At 36.8% G+C, this 21,763-nt stretch overlaps 2 protein-coding genes across 3 annotated transcripts in view; one reads left to right on the plus strand and one right to left on the minus strand.

Moving 5' to 3' along the window:
- LOC131936528 (protein SON) overlaps positions 1-21,763 on the minus strand; it is a 104,149-nt gene that overhangs the window by 78,131 nt on the left and 4,255 nt on the right. The gene's annotated exons all lie outside the window — the stretch shown is intronic.
- LOC131936529 (uncharacterized) lies at positions 17,470-21,668 on the plus strand. Of its 2 annotated transcripts, none has more exons than XM_059293561.1 (4): positions 17,470-17,605; positions 18,037-18,143; positions 18,317-18,445; positions 21,117-21,668. In XM_059293561.1, exons 1-4 carry the CDS (start codon positions 17,533-17,535, stop codon positions 21,591-21,593), a joined length of 786 nt encoding a protein of 261 aa, XP_059149544.1. In that variant the 5' UTR covers positions 17,470-17,532; the 3' UTR covers positions 21,594-21,668. The 2 variants fall into 2 exon arrangements, with proteins under 2 accessions (XP_059149544.1, XP_059149545.1); XM_059293562.1 differs by having other exon boundaries at positions 17,476-17,605; positions 18,040-18,143.

The raw sequence follows: 21,763 nt of genomic DNA on the forward strand, positions 1-21,763 counted from the left end.
ATTTCATTTACTATTTAAGATTCTAATTATTTATAGGCCCTAGGCCTAAGCCCTAACTAATACTTTAATTCTTTAATAGTGTCTAACTAATACTTTAATAAATAGCCTACTAGTCTAGATCTAGTAACACTACTGAGTACACACCCGAATCCTAAGAAGATCTAAGGCTAAAATAAAATAGGGGAGATTTAGGCCCTAAATATTATAGTAAATAAATTTAGTTAAAATAGTAGACCTAAATAATAGGCCTAAATACTAAATGCCTAGACCTATTACCAGGTCCTTTTTGCAGTTAAACAATCAAAAGTTAAATAAACCGGGAGTGATCTCCCCTAAACTTTCTCGAATATTCTTATATAAAACAACAGGGGATCAGAGTTTCTTCCAGGCATCTCTTACCCCGCCCCCCACCCCGAACATTTTTTACCGCCCCCCCCCCCCCCCCCCCCGAACAAAATGAAATTTATATAATTTAAATAGAAAATATATACTTTTAACAGTGTTCGCCCCCCCCCCTCCCCGAAGAAAGTCTACCGCCCCCCCGAAAATTTCAAGTGCCCACCCCCCCCCCCCCGGAGAAAAAAGTCTGGAAGAAACACTGCAGGGGATGGGAACTCGGGCTATAGACATGATTTTTAATCCATTTTAAATACTTAAAGTTTTAAAAATAGAATAAATCTCGTAGACAAAAGAATTGCACACCTAGTGAACGCCAAATAAAAAAGTGCATAACAGTGTGCAATATTATTAGTACTTTAAAAATTTACATTAGTTTTTTGAGAAATCGGAAGTAGCGTAAATTACTACTTCCGTTCAACGGAAATTACTCAAAATTTAACAGAAGGTAGAGAATTAGATCTTTTACTTACATGTGAAATTTCATTTATCTATCTGAAATAGTACTCAAGTTATAGGCTTTTGAAAAATTCAAAGTAGAAAAAGTACCACTTCCGGTTATTGGAAATCGCTCAAAAGTTGATACGGATCTACGATTTTGATAAAATACTTATATATGAAATTTCATCAATCTAGCTGTAACGGTACTCAAGTTATCGTGTTTACACACGGACAGACAGACACACACACAGACATACGGACAGAATTGCAAAGCCCAGTTTTTCAGACTGGATTACGCATAAAACCTCTTAATTTTGATAAATCTGGATTGATAATTTTTGCCCGATTAAAATAAGTCCTCTATACTTCGGATGTGATGAAGGACTGTGGTGTAATACGGTGAAAATTGTTAAAATTTCAAGTGATTTTTGTGCACGATTACAATACTTTCTCTATACTTCGTATATACGAGAAAGTAAAAAGGAAGTAAAATGGGGGAACAAAGCTTAGTGTACAAAATCTGTAGACTACTTTTTATTATACTTTACAATTATATTACAGTACAATACAAAACAAATTTCTTAGAAAAGGAGGACGCGAAAAGATTAAAATAAGTTGCCGAGTTGGGCCTAACACTGACACCTAGATATATAGATCTGATTGAAAACACATATCAACACGATATGCATACGTGGTGCGGTTTGATTGTCAGATTGTTAGATCTATTTTTTTATGGTGTAAAAATGTAATAACTAAACTACGTTACGTTTTTGTAGCCTAACATCTAGTATTCGACTAACAACCGGAAAATCGGAAAACAACTGTAATATAGATATTTTAATTTTTAAATTATCTAGACAGATTCTAGATCTAGACTAGTTTTAGAAAGTATTGATGTAGGTCTCCTATAACAATATCTTCGGGTATATAGTCTTTTAAACTTAGTTAAAATAAACAAAAGCTAAGATACAATTATTTAAAAGTATCCCAGTAGTTTTAACTTGATCTCTTTAATAGAAGAGGTAATAATTATAAGTCTACTAGTAGTATTAGTAGTTTTAATATCAAATTACAAATATGACTATTTAGTATTTAGTAAAATTATTCAGCAGTGTCACACCAAATCGGATGCCATTTGTCCAGGGGCGGAGCTACAATGCCACAAGACCCAATATTGCGAGGGGTGGGGGCAGACCGTTTAGGGGCCCACAGCCGAATATAATTAATTTGTTCATAATTAAAAAAAATGTAATTTTTGTGCATTTTTGACCTGGATAGTTGATTTGTAAATAGAGAACTGTACCAGCGGTTGGATTTTCTTTATTCTATTGTAATCTCTAGACACTAAACACTATCACGCGCTCACATTTTATCAGACACTAGTTAGCGGATGTTACTTTAGTAGCATAATATTAATTAGTTTGATGAATCTTATTCATAAAATAAGGTAAGACTATTTTTATATTATTAGTAAATGAATTAATTGAACCTTTATAATAAACGAGCCGACCCGCAGCGTATCATACGCCGCTATTTAGTTGTTTTATTTTCTACTTTTCAGTAATTCATAATTTGTGAATTCGACAGTACCAATGCTGCCACTGAAAATATTTGCTTTAAAACACTAACCCCCCCTTTCCCCTAACCCTAACCCCGACCCTACACCCCCCCCCCCCCGTGAAAGCAGCCTCCTCTTAGTTATTTCTTAGTTACCTCCTGTAAGTTTAAAATCGAACTAAATTATCTGCCCCTAATAGAAACCCGGCTCTACGATTTGTAAACATTTAGCTTTGTAAACACATTTAGCGTGACCACAGCTCACCAGACAATGTGGGGGTGGGGTGGAGGTGGTAGTGATAGTGATAGTGATAGAGAGAAAGAGAGGGGACTGCAAGGAGGCGCTTGCAGCTTGTTTTCTAACGGCCCCCCAGAAGAGAATTATATATATAGATTAATATTGTTAAATGACGTCATTTAGAGGTTGGGTCTGGCCTTTTGCGCGTCATAAAAAAGCATGACGTGATTTATGGATGTCCCCTAAATCAGAAAGTTTCACTCCGAGTGAACTGGGCACAATGCACATACATTTGTACATGAGAACATTGTGTGTCCGTCTTTTATGCATTACCATACCATTCATGCTATTGTAATGAAAATTTGGAAAGTCTTTGAGTACACTCCCGCAATGGACTATGTGATAGGTCTAACATTTGTTTAAATATTGGAGTAACGGCTTCCCACGGAAATCCCCTTGACACCTTTGGTCCGCTTATTGAGTGTCATGCACAGGGGGATAGGTGTACTACTTGAATCACCAGGCTCGCCACCTTAGGGGCCTCCGCCAGGGGCCGTGTCCCAAGAGCCGCGCGACGCCTCTGACACCATGGCCGTTGCCGTTGGGTGTTTCTTTCACTATCAGCGTAAACCGGGGCGTGTTTGTAGTTGTAGGACAAACTAGTGCCCCATCACTAAGTTGGGGTGTCTTAATGGTAGTGTAAACAAATTAGCGCCCTAACAACTAAGGTTGGGCATCTCGGTGGTTGTGTGGACAAACTAGCGCCTCAACAACTAAGATCAAAGCAATAAAGTGCCGACATTGTTTGCATTTAATTACCACTGTTTTAGAAAATAACGCAAACGTCTAAAATAAATACACGATTTGTAACGTGTTGGTGGAAACCTCGTTAAAAAAGCCGCGTCAGTTTGGTGTGTGGGACTAAATTTCGAGAGTCGGTGCTTTTCACTTAGATAAATGCACTCGAATAAAATAAAAAAAAAAAAGAGCCTACATTTTAAAAATGTTTTCCATATCAAAATGAAAATAGGATGAAGCAAAACGTCAACAATACACAATGGGGACGGAGTAAAAAGATAAAAGTTATACGGCAAAAAAAATATTAAATAAATAAATAAAATAAAAACAACCCACAAAACACAACGATGTGCATGCATTACTTATTTTCTACCAGATATTTAAATGTGAGCGGGTGAATGGATTATTTATTTTGTATTACTTTATTGGGTGCGAATCTGTGGGTGAATGGTCCCCAGCGGCTAAGGGGATTCCGGGTGAATGGTCCCCAGCGGCTAAGTGGATTCCCCTTCCGCCCGAAGGGGTCAGTATATAAACTGACCGCTCGGATAATTTCTTTCTTTTTGACCGCAAGGATGTAGGTCAAGTCAGTTGTCTGTGGTCGCACTTCGTGCGTTGGAGGTATTTGTCTTTTTTTTTATATTTTATCTTTATGTGATTTGTATGAATGCGACTGCCGATGTGTTCTCGTTTTATTTCTTTTTCGTCTAAAACGAGATATTGGGCATCGGCATGTCTGGTATACACGTGGTGTGTTATTTTGAAAGATTTAAAATGTATATTTGTATTTTCTAAACCCTTGGCGTGTGTTTTCGGACCACGTGGTTTAGGTCAGTGTGTTTAGGAGCAGGGGCGTAGCGAGGGGGGGGGGGGGGGTGTGCGGACGGTGCGGACCGCACCGGGTGACACCATTTAGGGAGGTGACACCAAGGCAAAAAATAGCAAAATATATAGAGAAAAACTTGAGGGGGGGGTGCAAATCGAAAGTTTGAGGGGGGTGCAAATCAAAAACTTGAGGGGGGATGCAAATTGAAAATTTGAGGGGGGGGGGGGTGCAAATCGAAAACTTGAAAGTTTGTCCCCGGGAAGGGTCGCAACGCCTCTGGGGGGGGGGGGGGGTAACACCATTAAGTGCCACACCGGGTGACACCCGACCTCGCTACGCCACTGTTTAGGAGTGTTTCCTAAACTGGTGCGAATGCGTGTGTGCATTTACTTGTTTTACTTTATTATGATGTGTTGTTATTGTGGGTTCCCCACGATGACTAGGATTGGCTTAGTCTATAATCGGTTGTTTTAGACAGTAATGAGTATATTTTAGTTGCCTCGAGTTTTAGGTTGTTTAAAATTGATGTGTGTGCTGTTTCGTGCAATGTCATGTTGGGTCACTTGCTTTGTGTCTGCCTTCATTGGGGCCTTAGAGGAGTGTGTTAACTTAAATGTTATCAATATGGATGTTGTATAGGTAGACCAATGGCTTCGTGCCGCTCCTGGTGTAGGAAAGATTGGTTCTACAATGAATTTGTTTTAACGTTATTTTTAAGTTCTGGTTCTTGGTTAGACAGTGGTTAGTTGTGTTTTTCAGAATTGTTTTTAGAATTGTAATATTAAGGATTAGTTTTACTCGAGGCTTTAGATATCTTTAGTAGAAGTTAGTAGTATTTAAACATATGTATATATTGATGTATATATTTTTCCATGCATTTTTCTTATGTTTTCCTTTTCTTTTTCTCTCCCCCCCCCCCTTTTTCCAGTGAGGTTGCTTGTGCAACTTGGCTGGGTGTTTTGTTTAGTCGTGTTTTGTTCCGTTGCGTTTTGTTTAGTTGTGTTTGGTGTATTCTGTAGTTTATCATCTTTTTTTGTATTGGTTCCAGTTAATAAATTTACTGAACTGTTAAAGTTTTTTGTGTTTATTCTAGACTAAGGTTAGGCTATTAACCAGTCTGGGTTTAGCCGGGCTTGCACTGACCGGACAGTAGTTAGATAAGCCTAGAAAGGTAGATTTTAGTTATCCCCCCCCCCTAGCAGGGCTTACAAAAATAAATATGTAACAAAATGTGAGGCAGGTGTTTAAATAATCTTTTGCACTTTTACTTATTGTGAAGGTCACAGTCGGATTAATATTTAAAACCTTTACAGTTACTTAAGACACCATCCATATTTATAAACACCCAAAATTTTACATTTCTTAACAAGTATATCAAAATATTTCTTATTACACATTTTTTACTTTTTTTAAGTGACTTAATTTCTGTGACTTTTTTCCTAACAAAAACTGACTTTTTTCTGTGTTTTTTCTGTGACTGTTTTTCCGTTCACCAAGTTTCAAGTACCCCCCCCCCCCCTCGAGAAACACTGTGTTGTAGTGAGATCTATATCTGCTCCACGGGCTGCCAGGTTCTGAAGGGTAACTTTACTAGTGAGTGGGGTAGAAAACAAATAGACTTGAATACTAATAGTCTATGTGAGATGTACCTCTGATGGTCATTATAATCTCAGTGGATAGCATCTCTGGCTACATGTTGTAAGGCATCTCCATGTTAGGCAGACTGGATCAGACTGGACCGACACCTGTTATATTCTAATAAACGAGATTGAGGCTGTGACTGCAAAAACTATAAACGAAACAATTCTAGAGTATTATTTAATTTTATTCAAACTACTTTTGTTGATGCGTCATTGTGTGTGTGCTTGTGCGAGATAATTTATCTCATTTGAAAAGTTATTTTAATAGTACTGTTCTAAAATAAAGCTGCATATATCCGAAATAATTACAAATGTGAGTTTATTTCAGGTTCCTATAATTCTTCTTCTTCTTCGTTCTTAATTTTAGTATTGAAAGGGATCCCCTCCAACACAATTAAGTATACGTGTCAACTGTTTATGCGCCATTGAGGCCATTGACTCCGATTTCAGCCTGCTTTTCATTTTGGATTTGCTTCCATAGCCTTTGTCCAACCAGTGTTTCCTCCAGACTTTTTTCTCAGGGGGGGGGGGGCGGGGGAGGGGGGGCTTTTGATATTTTCGGGGGGGGGGGGGGGCGGTCAACATTTTCCGGGGGGGGGGGGAGGCGGACACTGGTAAAAGTATATATTTTCGATTTAAATTCCGTTTTGTTGGGGGGGGGGGGGGCGTTAGACATTCTCCCCGAAGAAGAAACTCTGTGTCCAACCAAGTACATATTACAAGGCAGCAGTTGTTTGATTTTGGAGTTGTCTCTTCTAGAATAGTGCTGTCCCCAGCTAACGAGTCTCATCTGCCCGACTATAATTAATTAGTTTTTGTAAGCAGATAATAAAGAGATGTTAGTAGACTTTGACATATTAATATATTTATTCTCTGTGCACTAGCTTCTGATCTAACACGTAACATCGTACTACGGAACCGTACAAATTTCCATTCTGTATCAAGACATTCGCGTTTTTAATAAGGTGAAAATGTAACAGCAAAGGAAGTGGGGGAAGTTAGTAATGTGTTAAAATTTAGTATTTTGTATTGTTTAAGATCATCTATCTATCTTTCTATATATCTATATATATAGTTCTCTTCTGGGAGACGCTAGAAAACAAGCTGTAAGCGCGCCTGGCAGTCCCCTCTCTTCTTCACTAGGCATAAATCAACCTCCCCCACCCCCACATGGTCTGGTGAGCTGTGGTTCACGCTAAATGTTTATAAACATAGAGCCGGGTTTAATGACTCCTATTAGAGGCAGATAATTTAGTTTGGAACTATTTTAAACTTAGTGGAGGTAATTAAGAGGAGGCTGCTTTCACGGGGGGGGGGGGGGGGGGGGTAGGGTAGGTGTTGAGGGAAATGAGGGTGGGCGGGGGAGGGGGGGGGTATCGTCCTTAACGACCAACTGATAGTATTTTAAAGCAAATATTTTCAGTGGCAGCATTGGTACTGTCGAATTCACAAATTATGAATTACTGAAAAGTAGAAAATAAAACAACTAAATAGCGGCGTATAATACGCCGCGGGTCGGCTCGTATATCTATAATTCTCTACGTGGGACCATGCGGGGCACCAACACCACGTACGCACACCAGGCATGCGCAACAGACCATATCGATATCACCCCCCAACCCCACCAGTCTGGTGAGCTGTTGTTCACGCCGAATGTTTACAATCTTAGAGCCGGGTCGAATTAGTGACGGCAACTATGGCCAGATAATCTAGTTCTGCTTGATCTTTTCATTGTCGTCTGTAAACTGTCGTCACGGACGGCTACTTTCATGGAGGGGGGGGGGGGGGGAAGAGACGGTGCCGATAATCGTCCGTCACGATTTTCAGTCGCGGTATTGGTAGTGTCGAATTCATAAATTGTTAATTACTAAATGATAGAAAATAAAACAACGGATCGGCTCGTTTTGTATTATTTGAGATAATTTTGTATTATCGAGATTAAAATTTAATATTTTGTATTATTTCAGATTTTTAAGGAATTAACCACGCCCCCTACCTTCACGGCATTGTTATCAAGCAGACCCAATAGCTATAAAATACTTCCGGTTATTACTCTCGACCTAGAGCTCCATACCGGGTTGATAGAACTGTGTATACGTTTTGTAAAATGTTCAGTTTTTATCATAGAATTCAAATATTTCAAACATAAGTAATACATTATTTAAAAAAATTTATAACCTTTGCAAAAAAAAATGAAAAGTATTAATTTATCTAAAAAAAAAAATAGACGCAGAACTAGAAAACACGAGTCTGATATATAACCATTCTGTTTCCGTAATTTTCAATGTAAAGTTATTCTTCTTTAACGTCACATTGGTAACAGATGTAACAAGCCTTCTCATTATTCTTGATCACCAGCAGACAGCAAAAGCAATTTAGTTGAGGCTGGAACTTGAATAAAAGCCACAATACAATAGCATATGCAGGGGAATGGGCGACAATTTTAAGGATAGTGGCACCTTTATTGGAGAATAATCAAATAATATTTAAAACAAGTTCTGCAACACACACACACAAACACAAACAACAACAGCAAACACTTTACTGAAACTACGAGTTAAAAACTGCCATGTTATGTACCCTAAATATCACATTTTAATAACTCATTGCACATAGATCTACAGCCTACTTCTTGGTTTACTAATCAATGCCTAGCTCAGCAACAGGCATGTGCGAGGCGCTATGTTGTCACAAGGTCTGTCCACTTTAGCTCATGTACATCTGCTGTTAGTGTTATTCCTGCTGGATATAGACCGTCAAGAAAGGAAGCTGTATAATGTACAGAAAAGTAAACACATTCTCACACAACTTCAAAAACGTAAGAATGAGTCAAGATGATCAGCACGTATAGATATACTTAACGAATATATAGCCTACTCGGGTAAATTTAGTTAAAACAAAAGCACTGTGGATAAGTGTATAATTCCCTCCAACAGATGAATAAGCAAACTTCAAATAAAGAGTAACTATAGTTGTTTATTTTACAAGCAGAATCAAAGCTTTTGAAACAAGTAAACCTATGTGAATATTGTTTTTGCAAGATCTAACCCATACTTTATCATTATGTTAAAAAATAATCTTTAAAGAACACAAAAAGAAGTAAATAATTAAAAATGTAAAGATCTGAAATGCAAGATCAATAACTTAATTAAAATTAAATATACCGTGGGCTATTATTTAAAATCTTCCACCTTTTAGATTTAGTCTTCATGAAATTTAAAAGCGCGCATTTATACCAACTCCGCTTTCACACACTTTCACACTGCCAAATTGCTAATTGAACTGTATACATATAATAAAAAACGAATTTTGAAGTTAATTGGGTTTTCACACACGCATGAAGCATAATATGCTTTATCTAGTGTCCAAATCTTCTTTTAGTCTCTTAAGAACGATTCTTTCTATTACTTGTAAAAGGTTTGGTGTCGCACGGCATAACATAACTAGCAAGAACAGTGGCTCGTTCAATAGTTGAAAGAACATTTTAGATTTGAATAAGCTGTTCATAAATATGAATCCAGGCCAGGTCATGTGAATCTAGTTCACGGCTCAGTTAAATGAAACGTTAAAGAAAGAGAATTGTTTTCTGTTTGGATTAATCTCTATTAAACCGTCATTAGACAAAAAAATGTCCCTTATTTTAACTTCACATGAGTGTTAGCAATAAATTAAAATTTTAAAATTTAATTATGTCGATATGTTAGTTTTTAAAACAGTTGTTAGGTCTAGTTTATTACTTTCTCGTATATACGAAGTATAGAGAAAGTCTTGTAATCGTGCAAAAAAAAAATTCGAGATTTTTACAAATCTCGACGTTTTACACCTCACTGATACGGAAAAACATAATTTTGCAATCTTGTCCGTATGTCTGTGTGTCTGTCTGTCTGTCTGTCTGTGTGTCCGTGTGTAAATAGTTTTATGGCACTTGGATAAAATGTGTCGAACCGCAATCGTCTTTTATTTTTATATACCGTATATAAAGATAAAATTGCACCCTCACATGGCACCGCCCTTGCGAAATTAAAAATGTTTTTAGCGCAGAAACCTCCCCAGGAATATTCTGAACATCTTCCCAAAGTTTCATGGCGATCGTGTGAACAGTATCACCGCAATTCACTTGTATTATTTTTAATTACCGTTTATAGAGAAAAAACGCACCCTCACGTGGCGCCGCCCTTGCGAAATTAAAAATAATTTTTTACAGAACATTTCCCTAGAGTGTTCTAATCAACTCCCTAAAGTCTTATGGCTATCGGGTGAACGCTGTCAAACCAAAATCTACATTTATTTTTATATACCGTGCATTGAGAAAAAACAAATCGCGCCCTGCCGGGGCGCCACCCCTGCGAATTTGAATTTTTTTTTTTTACAGGAACCTCCGCAGGAATATTCTCAAACTACTTACCAAAGTTCGACGGCGATGTGATAAGAGGTGTGATAATGCATAAAAGACACACAGACACACACACACACACATACATTGTTTTTTATATATATAGATAGATAGATAGAATGTCTATAGTTCCCTATAACAACATAGAATTTATATAGAAAATATACGGACGAACGGACAAAGAAATAGAGAGAGAGTGGGAGATAAAGCGTGAGAGAGAGATAGAGTGAGTGGGTGGGTGGGTGGGTGGATGGATGGATTGATGGATTAATCTAAAAACTATTGCGAGCCAAATAAACGTGAAAACGCGCGTAAAATAGTGCGGAATAGTTGGATAAGACTGCCTACAAATTTGGAAACAATTTTTTATTAATTAGGCATCCAATTAAGTCCAAGTTAATTTCATATTGCGTTGTCTTCATGCCTTGATCCACGTGCCAAACTTGAACCGAATCTGTCAGCTAAACGTGCCCGAAATTTCGCTAGACAGACAGATTGACGACAGATAGACGGACTGTCGACTGACAGAGGAAACAAGTTAAATAAAAGCTTGTAATAAAACTATTGGGAAACCGTAAAGATTTATTGGTTTTTCAAAAAGGCTCAGTTACAAAATAAGTTTTAAGTTTTATGACATTTAATTTTTTGAACCATAACTCTTAATTTTGATTATTACTTTGCTTATAAATCTGTCCTTGGTGATTTATCTGTTCCATTATAAGGGATAAAAAATGTGATATAAGAGTAGTTTAAAATTTTAAACGTAATGGGTTGTGGTCTCAACTGTCCAAAGCAATCTTGAAAAAAAAGAAGCTTTTTTTTAAAACTACAGTTAAGTATAAGGGTTATATTTTAAACAATTATATCCACATACTAGCCGTCTCGGCCAGGCCCTGCTCTGGCTTCTGTGAAAAACCTTTCTGTTAAAGACCATTACCTGTGTGTTTAGTAATTATCATAAACCCGGCATTGCCCACCCAAACCACAACCAACCAAAACAACAAAACGCAAACATAACGCTAACACAATTACAAATACAAACGAAAACAAAAACCTAACAACAAACCCAACCACAACCACAAACACCAATACAAACACAAAGAAAAAACAAACAAAAAAGCAAACAAAAACAAAAACCTAACAACAAACCCAACCACAAACACCAATACGAACAAAAAAAAAAACAACGAAAAAGCAAACGAAAACAAACCAAATCCAAACGCAAAACCAACCAAAAACACAAATACAAACCCAAACAAAAAAACACAAACAAAAACGAAAAAAGAAAGAACAAAAACGAACCAAATCAAAACGCAACCACTAACGCAAACCCACCTAAACACAAAGAAAACACTAACGCGAACATAAACGCCCGGGGCGGAATCACCTGTTTTAGCTTAATGAACGACTATAGTACCCCAACTTATTCATAGTCTTTTGCACTCACTTAAACGAACGCGCCTGTTTCAATTTGATGAACAATTTTAATACTCCAAGCTTATCCGTAAAATACCTACAACATTTGCACTTGATCAATCCCCGCTAGTTATGTAATTATTTTTTTTCCCAACACCAAAACAAAGTAATTAAAAAGTAAATTATTTTCGACTAATGCAATGGTTTTATAAAGGGAAGTAATTTTGTTTTCCTAATTTATCAAAGGGAAGTAAGTGCTATAGGACTAAATAAAGACATAATTAGAATTTTTGTAAAAGATGATATTTTTTTTAAAACTTGTGTTTAATGAACATGCCGACAATTATTACTATAATTTGAAAAATGAAAATTATTTCCCAACACTTTCAATAGTAATTTTTTAGCTCATAAATTTAGACAAATGCGCACGATAATTTTCTAACACTTAAATTCATTCAATTCCAACGACAAACATATGCATTACATACAGAACTGAGCTTTATATATTAGATATTATTTTTCCTTAAATAAAAGTGTAGTTTTATAACACGAACAAAACAATAAGCAGCATGCCTTTCCTTTTTATAATGTGTTCATATATCTTTAGGATAATTACTACCAGTTTTGTAGCTAGTTATTTCTCCTGTTTTACATTTTTATCTTTTATTTTATTAATGGGAGGTAATGAATTTTTTTTCGTTCTTTGACTTAATAGGACATAAACATACAACACAAACATACAATAAAAGGAAACTTATGTTAAACACATACGTATGTCTTAGAACACAGGATATCGTGAATGAATTCCGAGGAGGTCGAGATAAAAAAAGATGAGTCTAGACAACAAAACTGTATTCTGGACGAGTCAATTACCGACTTTTAATTATCCCCTGTCAACCCACCTAAACCCATGTCAATAGCTCTCTTGAAAATACTTGTCATAAATGTTACCGGTAAAGGTGGGGTTCGGTTACCAAGGTATTTTTCAATTAATCTGTTACGGGGGGGGGGGGGGGGTTAATTTACCAAGGTATCATCAATTTATTCACCTACTAGGGTGGGGTTTGTTAAACGATAGATGGTGTCTCTCTCTCTCTCTCTCTCTCTCTCTCTCTCTCTCTCTCTCTCTCTCTCTCTCTCTCTCTCTCTCTATATATATATATATATATATATATATATATATATATATATATATATATATATATATATATATATTATATACATCTATATCTATTTTATAGTGATTTAGAACGTAACCTATCGGAAAAGGTTGAAGTAATCAAGCGGAAAATTGAATAAACCAATCGGAAAATTTAAAAAACCCATCGAAAAAGTTGAAATAACCCATCGGAAAAGTTGAAGTAACCCACCGGAAAAGTTGAAGTGACCTATCCGAAAAGTTGAAATTTATAAAGTTGAAAAAACCCATAGGAAAAGTTGAAGTAACCCATCGGAAACGTTGAAGTAATCCATTGGAAAAGTTAAAGTGGAAAAAGGGAAGTAACCCATCGGAATGCTGAATTAACCGACAAAAAACAATTAGAGTATTGCTGTAGCCCTATACATCATGAGAAGCTGCACGCAAATATACAACTGTTTGTTAAGTCTGACCATCTGTTTCCTCAACCTTCAAAGAATCTGTTAACTTTTTTAACGACTACATAAGTAACAGATGCTACAAACTTCAATTATATTCTTTCTATTAGCAGATGACGTATCAAATTAATTACGTTGTGTTGGGCTCAACCTTCATTACATGCTAATTTGGCCTCAGCAAAAAAATGCACAAAACATACTTATGTATATCAGCTGCACATCCGTGCTCCGCCACGGTGAATTTTTAAAAAATGTACCAACTTGGAAACAGAATAAAACTAAACACAAAACAAACACAACACAAACACAAAACAAACACAATACAAAGACAACACAAACACAACACAAACACAACACAACACAAGCGCAACACAAACACAACACAAACACAACACAACACAAACACAACCACAACCAAACCACAACCACAATACAAAAACAAACACAACACAAACACAACACAAACACAACACAAACACAACACAAACACAACACAAACAGAACAGAACATAAACACAACACAACACAACTCAAACAAACATACGAAGTATAGAGAAAATCTTGTAGTGGTGCAAAGAAAAAAAATCGAGATTTTTGCATATCTCGACGTTTTTCAGCTCCCTGTAAGTAAAAAATTTAATTCTCTCCCTTCTTTCAAAATGTTAGAAATTTCTGTTGACCGGAAGTAGTAATTTAAACTATTTTTGATGTCTCAAAAAAACGCATGTGAATTTATAAAGTACTAATAATATTCCGCAATATTATGCACATTTGTGTGGCGTTCACTTGGTGTGCAATTCTTTTTTTCTACGAAAAAAATTAAGTATTTGAAATGGATTAAAAACCGAGTTGCCATCCGCTGTTGTTTTATACAAGAATATTCGAGAAAGTTTAGGGGAGATCACTCCCGTTTTTTTTAACGATTACAATATTTTCTCTATACTACGTATACGAGAAAGTAAAAAAAAAAAATATTAATGTAGTAGGTAAACTCTCCAGTAAGGCAGAGAACAAATTATAGATAGCTGTGGGTAGTGGCACATACAGCCCCAGAAAACTCTGGAGAGCTGGAGTTGGTGGCCCATACAACACACTTAAACTCTGGAGAGCTGGAGCTATACCAGCGGAAGTGTAAACTTGTGGTAGGTTCAACCAGACTTGGAAGGTCTGCGCGGGTAGAGGTCGGACAAAAGCTCGCACCCTGGTCTTACAGGTTGGGGCTTGAGCAAAAAGTCAGCAACATATCGTAAAAAAAAGAAATCGCTTTATAAACGAAGTCAGAGAAAAATACAGACAGCTAAGAAAACCAACTAATAACAGGAGAGCTACTGCTGTTCTCAGGCGACGAGAATAAAAATGTGACACATACTCAAGGAGTCGCATTCATGCTGTCAAACCAAGCACAAAGGGGTCTCGTTGGATGGGAGGCACACTGTCCGTGGATAATAACAGCCCCCTTTAAAACTAAAATAAGAAGAATGAACATAGTCATAATACAGGCATACGCTCAAACAAATGACAGCAAAGAAGAGGACTAAAATGTGTTCTACAATATGCCAAAGACCATTATCGAGCATCGTGCAAGAAGAGTCATCCTTATACTTATGGATGACTTTTATGCCAAGATTGGAAGAGAAAGTATATGAAGACATTATGGGACAGCAGGTCTTAGGTGAGATGGAGAAAGATTTGCTGACTTGTGTGCCACAAGTAACGTAGTAATTGGAAGGAGTCTCTTTCATCACAAAATGATACAAAATACTACTTGGGTATCACCCAACTTGTCTACAGAAATATCTGGTGGAACATGCATGTATCATAAAAAGCTCATGAGATTACTTCAAGATGAACGTGTCAAGAGAGGAGCTGATGTTGCTTCGGACCATCGCCTACTTGTTGCTAAAGTAAAACGCAAGTTGAAGAAAAACACGGTGAAAAACGAAAAGGAACACATGTATAACACTGGCCTACTTAAGGGACCCTCTAAACCAACTGAATTTAAGCTCCATATTTCCAACAAGTTTAAGGTCATACAAGAGCAAATAGAGGAAGAGTCCGTTGAGGGGAAATGGGAAAAAACTAAAACCTATTTACGTCAACATTTGAAGAAGTTCCGGCTTAATTAAAAGGCTAGAAAATAATTAAAAGGCTAAATATACCTGGAGTGATCTCCCCTAAACTTTCTCGAATATTTTATATAACACTACGGGGGATGGCAACTCGGGATATAAACATTATTGTTAATCCATTTTTAACTACCTAGACTTTTAAAAATAGAATAGAATGTCGCAGAAAAAGAATGCCAAACAAAATGTGTATAATAGTGCGGAATATTATTAGTAGCCTACTTCATAAATTCACATGCGTTTTTTTTTTCTGAGAAATCTGAAATAGTGAAAATTACCACTTTAGTCGTCGGCAATTACAAAAAATTTGACAGAAGGCAGAGAATAAAACCTTTAACTTACATGTGAAATTTCATTTATCTATCTAAAATAGTACTCAAGTTATAGGCTTTTGAAAAATTGAAAGTAAAAAAGTTCCACTTCCGGTTATCGGAAATCGCCGAAAAGTTGATACGTATCTACAAATTTGATAAAATACTTATGTATAAAATTTCATTTCGCGGACGTCCACGACCGGGGTGGGCTCGTAAGTGGACGCGTGTAGACGGGGGTTTGGGGGGGGGGGGGTCTAAAATTCAAACTTTTTGTGTACGTCATAAATGGATAACCCTTATGGCAGATTTCACTATTCCTGTTCCTGCTGACCATTGAATGAATTATGAAAATATTATCTGAGGAAAAGTAAAAACGGTATAAGGTTGACAACATGGAACCAGCTGGATGACTGACAGACGAAGCCCTAGAAGAATTGGATAGATTCGCCTACCTGGAAGTATTGAGGCAGACAAAAAAAATATGAACGGACAAGGCAAAAGCATTCTTCAACCAACTGTGGTACTGGAGATTTAAGTTTTAACCCTTGAAATAAAAATCTGGTTCTTCAACACACTAGTAAAACCTGTTTTACTTTTGGAGCTGAGACATTAAGGATAAATTCCACAAATAAGAAGAAAATACAATTAGTTATAAACACATACCTCAGAAAGAGCCTTTAAATTCGCAGGCCTAAAACCACCAGAAATGAGGTACTATGGCAACGGACAAATCAACTGCTATTTGAAGTAGAGATCCTCCAGAGAAGATGGAAATGGATTGGCAACACACACAGGAAGTCCGTGTTCAGCATAACAAGACAGGCCCTCAAGTTGAATCCAAAGAGTGAAAGGAAAAGAGGCAGACCAAGAAAGACATTGAGACGTGACATGGAAGACCAAGAAAATTGGATTCACCTGGGGACAGTTGGAGAGACTTGCCCAGGACAGAGATGCCTGGAAAGTTCTTGTCAGCGGCTTCTAACCCAGGAGGGGTACATGCTAACCTAACCTAAATTTAAATAACAATTTTAACGTGGAAAGAGAAATGTAACATGTTTATTATGTTTAACCTATGCTATGAAATCCCTCAAACTCTAACATTAGAATTACCAAAAAATAATTAGCTTAATTGAATATTTTTTTAATTTCTGTAAAATTTATGCAATACAGTTTTTATGAAACTTTATTTTAAAAAACAACATACTATATCCAAGATGTGATTGAAACACTTGCTTATTTACTATTCCAATGAGGTGTATCGTGTTCGAATCAGGACAACACCTGTGTTTGAACCTAATAAACCAAGGGCTAACAAGCTGCAACCAGTTTTAATCTGCTTTGATCTTGTTTACTTAAAACCTCCGAAAATTGACCTGTATGTAAATAGACGAATTAGATTACAAAATACTTTTACTTACAGTAGCAAGCGTTAACAATATTTTTTACGCCTCGATTAACAAAACTGTTCTACTGAAAAACACAAAATAGTTGTATAAAATATACGAAAATAAACCGGGAGTTTATTTATTCACTAAAATAGACTTGGCAAAAAGAAAATAATTTACCCGGGCGGGCACATTTGCCTAATCCACTGATGGAGTTCTTTTGTGAGAAGTCCATATTGCAATTAACGATCTTAATCGAAATTTAAAAATCCCACTAGTTTGAAGTAAATGTTAATAACGTGCACTTTGAGACGACAAAAAAGAAAATATAAAAGCAAGAAGTTTTAGACTTAAAACTCGACAGCAGTAAACCAGAATACAAAAATAGTATTAAAATCATAAGAATATGAAAAAGACGCTCGCCATGAAGTTGTTGACGTTCCTAGCCGTGGTAGTCACGGACATTCTTCTCTGTCAAGGTAAATACAAACACAGCTCTAGTGTCTTGAGTTGATTGTTGATGTTTTGTTGTCAACTAAACACTAACATATCTCTAGTGTCTTTGGCTGATTGTTGATGTTTTATTGTTAACTAAACACAGCTCAAGTCTATTGAGTTGATTGTTGATGTTTTGTTGTCGTTGTAGTGGGAACTTCATTTCAAACGATGACTAAAAATTTGAAAATTTAAAAAAAATGAAAAACCTTTATTAGAGCAAGCTTTTAAATGCACTGGAAATATAAGGCAATAAAGCAAACTTTATTTATATAATCTTTGGTCTCTAAAATATACATGTTCTCACACGCGAACAGAGCATTTAAAAGCACGTTATTATAAAGTTTTATTTATTTATTTATTTGTTATTAGTATACACAATCTTACGAACAAACGTATGCAATTTGTGTTTTAGCAGCTGGGGAAGACTATGAGGAGACAGCTTGCCTTGACTTCAAACAGTTATTGCTAAAACAAAATAAAGTCATAAACCAGATGAGTCAAAAGTTCCAAAAATTGGAGGTAAATCCTATCAGTTACACTTTCAATCGCATTCTGATTCCAAGAGAATTTGATGGTTCACGCGAATTAGTATATTGAAATAAGGTTTGCTTGGAAGCGTAAGACAATTTCAATTTTTTTCTTTTTACATATACACATCTGAAAAACTATGCGAGTGTTTCATGCCTTTTCAGGCCAAGCAGAGGCCAATGACCGGGTGGACACTGGCGTTTCGTGGCACAGCTTACATAGGAAAATCTGTTTATGACGCCTATACGGACGGTACTGGGATCCCAAGTGAGGTGGAACCCGGATGTAAACAGGTGCGTTGATCAGATAATGTTAGCTTGCTTAGGCTAAATATTACGGACTAGAGCTTTTCTACTACATTGCTCTTCACGGCGATGCTGAAGAAAAGCTGAAATCTTTAGTATTGCAAAAATATCTTTATTTCAAATAACCATCAAGGATTTGGTCAATGCAAATCACACGTGACTGGTAGTTGCAAAATGTGTGCTTTGTGGTCGAAATTCCTCTTTAAATTATTTTACATCTTGATTATTGATACATGTTAATTATTTTACTTTCAAAGTAATACTATAATGTTTGTTTTCCTTTATATGACATAATTGTAATTTTTTACTTCATAAAACTGAAAGGGCCTAACTCAAATTATATATTAAAAATATTTTCTAACACTAAAAAATAAACCGGCAGTGATCTCCCCTAAACTTAATCGAATACTCTGATATTCAGGGCCGGCACTACCTATAAGGCGAACTAGGTGGTCGCCTATGGCGCTGTCCGTAGGGGGGGGGGGGGGGGAGGCGCCAAAATGAGTTGGAAAAACCAATTGAAAGTTTGAGGGGGGGGGTGCAAATCTAAAGTTTGAGGGCGGGAGGTGCAAATTGAAAGTTTGTCCCCGGACGCCGGGAAGGGTCGCTACGCCTCTGATAATACGGGGGCGCGAAAAATATTGTACGGGGGAGGGGGGCGCTTTTTATAAGTTTTGGCTAGGGCGCTAAATAACTTGTCGCCGGCGCTGCTTATATTTCACGACGGGGGATGGCACCTCGGGATATAAACATTATTTTTAATCCATTTTTACTTTTTCATATACGAATTATAGAGGAAGTAGTGAATCCTGAGTTGCCATCTCCCGTAGTGTTATATAAAAATATTTCAGAAAATTTAGTGGAGATAACTCCCGGTTTATTAATTATTGAGACTTTTAAAAATAAAATAGAATCTCGTAGAAAAAAAATAATTGCGCACCATGTGATATATATATAAAAGACCATGGGCGAACTTCTCTTTCTTTCTCTCTCTGTCCGCAAAATATTTTCGGTGGCTATAATATCAGTATCTTCAGCAATATATCAAGAACATGATGCAAACTTTTGTTGAAAATAAAATGCTGGATGTTTTAAATGTATAAACTAAATTTTAGTTAAAGAAGAAAAATAAAAAAAATGAAGGCATATTCGAATGTAGAATTACATTTTTAATTATGCAATCGGAAGAGTGTTTTAAGTTGTGACAAGTACGCAATAAACAATGACGTCACATGCCACATGTTTAAAGTTTGGAAAGAATACATCACTATTGGCGTTATCTTCGATTTTAGAATATAAATTGAAATTTGATTTAGATCTTAATTCTATAAATCTACGCATCAAGACGTACGCTATGAAATGTTTACTCTTTTCTCGGTCAAACTAATACAAAATAAAAATAACAACATAATGAACCTTGATGATAGGTCAGAATTCCACAAACATCCATTCACTAGATAATTACAGGGTACACCGTAGGGATGGACAGTAGCTGACACATTCAAAGAGACTGACCGCTCTGAGAGGACAATAGTAGTCTTTATACTGACCAGTAGCTAGGGTTGTTAGCGCCAGGGGGGATAATTTGATAGGTCACAAGTTTTGAGCCCATTGTCCCATGGGAATAGCTAGGGGGGTTAAGACAGGGGTATAAATACAGGAATGTTAGTTAGGCTCTCTCTCTCTCTCTCTCTCTCTCTCTCTCTCTCTCTCTCTCTCTCTCTCTCTCTCTCTCTCGCACAAGCGCTCCCGACGTTAGCGGTTAGGGGAAGCCTCGCTCAGCAGAACAGGCATTCAGCGAATTAATAAACAGCAGTAATTTTACTGTAGCTGACTCGGGTAGAATAATTAAATACCCCTAGACAACGACGGCCTTATTGGCTAGCGCCCGAGCCAGTGTCAGCAACGTATTCGGCCGGCGACTAGGCAACCGGACGGCAACATCGTAGTCCGGTCTGCAACACTCGAATTGCCGGGTTTTTAACGGAATAATTTAAGTCTCTTAATCAGTGTGTGCATTTAATATGGCGTTCTTTTAACTAATAAGTATATAATTTGGTTTTAATTTTGCTATATTTTAATATCGACTGTCGACTGAACGTGTTTTGTGTAGATTTTAACCAAATTAACGACGCTCTCTTGTCCTTGAAACGCAACGCACAAAAAGTCAGACACATCCTAAAAGGACTTCATACTTTGGCCACCCCCTATCCCTCACATATTTGTTACAAAGTGGGTATAGTCAAAATATAGCGCCTTAAACAAAAAAATGGTTTCCTTTCGCATGAAAATGGCTTATATTAAATTTTAGAAAATATGGTCTAATCTTCGATTCCTGATTAATTTTAAAAACAAAAAATATACAAAAAAGCTTTTTAAGTGTATAAAAAATTGCCCAAATTCATTCTACAAAAAAAAACCCTTCTTAAATTTATTAGTGTTACGTTTTACTTTCCTAGTCCCTCGCTCATCGCGTCACTTATCGTCAATAAAGCCCGAAGCTCGATTTCCCTAGAGTGTTACGACATTTTTCAAATTACATTTTTCTGACAAAAAAAATGTGTTAAAAAATCATAAAGAAATTTTTTTTTTCCATATTTTAATTTTCTTAAAGACCACTTATGACTGAAGATTTATTGAAACGTTGTTTCATGCTTAGGTGATCGACCCCCTACCCTGCAACAACCACTACAGAAACTCAGAAGTCTTCGATAATTGGGGAATAGTTGAGGAAGTCGCCTTCGTCGTGTACTCCAACTACCAGAAGGTCAAGGAGATTATTTTTGACAGCACAAGTACAACCTACATGAACTGGTTCGACAAGTCCAAGGTCAAGTTCTCTACCTGGACCAGGATCAAGACTGACGCAACTAATTTTTTCAGGATTTTAGGCGACAATCAACTATCCAGGCGTTTCTTCATCAACCGCGTCTACAGTTTCAGTGGATGTCCGGAAGACAGGGGATGGTTCGTGGTTGTGGACAAGGTAGAGACCGGCGCATGCAAGTGGGAGAAAGCGGACAAGCTACCGGTCTTCAAGTACTCACGACCTGACGGCCCCGAGAACTGGAACACTGGTGACGTGGCCAATGCCGACATGTTCGCCATCTTTGTTAAATTTCACGACACTCCTTGAAGTGGTTGATTTAACGATCCAGATGTGGTCAAATTAATTAATGCTGGATAAATAAATCATTTAATTATCGTAAAATTGTTGTATGCTCTATTTTTGTTGCTGTTAAGCTTTGTGTAATTTTGTAAGTTAAAGCTGATTCTAATAACTAGCTGAATATACCCAGTGCTGCC

Source organism: Physella acuta, unplaced genomic scaffold (genome assembly GCF_028476545.2).
Source record: "Physella acuta isolate Inbredline_101_S28 unplaced genomic scaffold, ASM2847654v3 ptg000179l, whole genome shotgun sequence".
Lineage (NCBI taxonomy): Eukaryota > Metazoa > Mollusca > Gastropoda > Physidae > Physella > Physella acuta.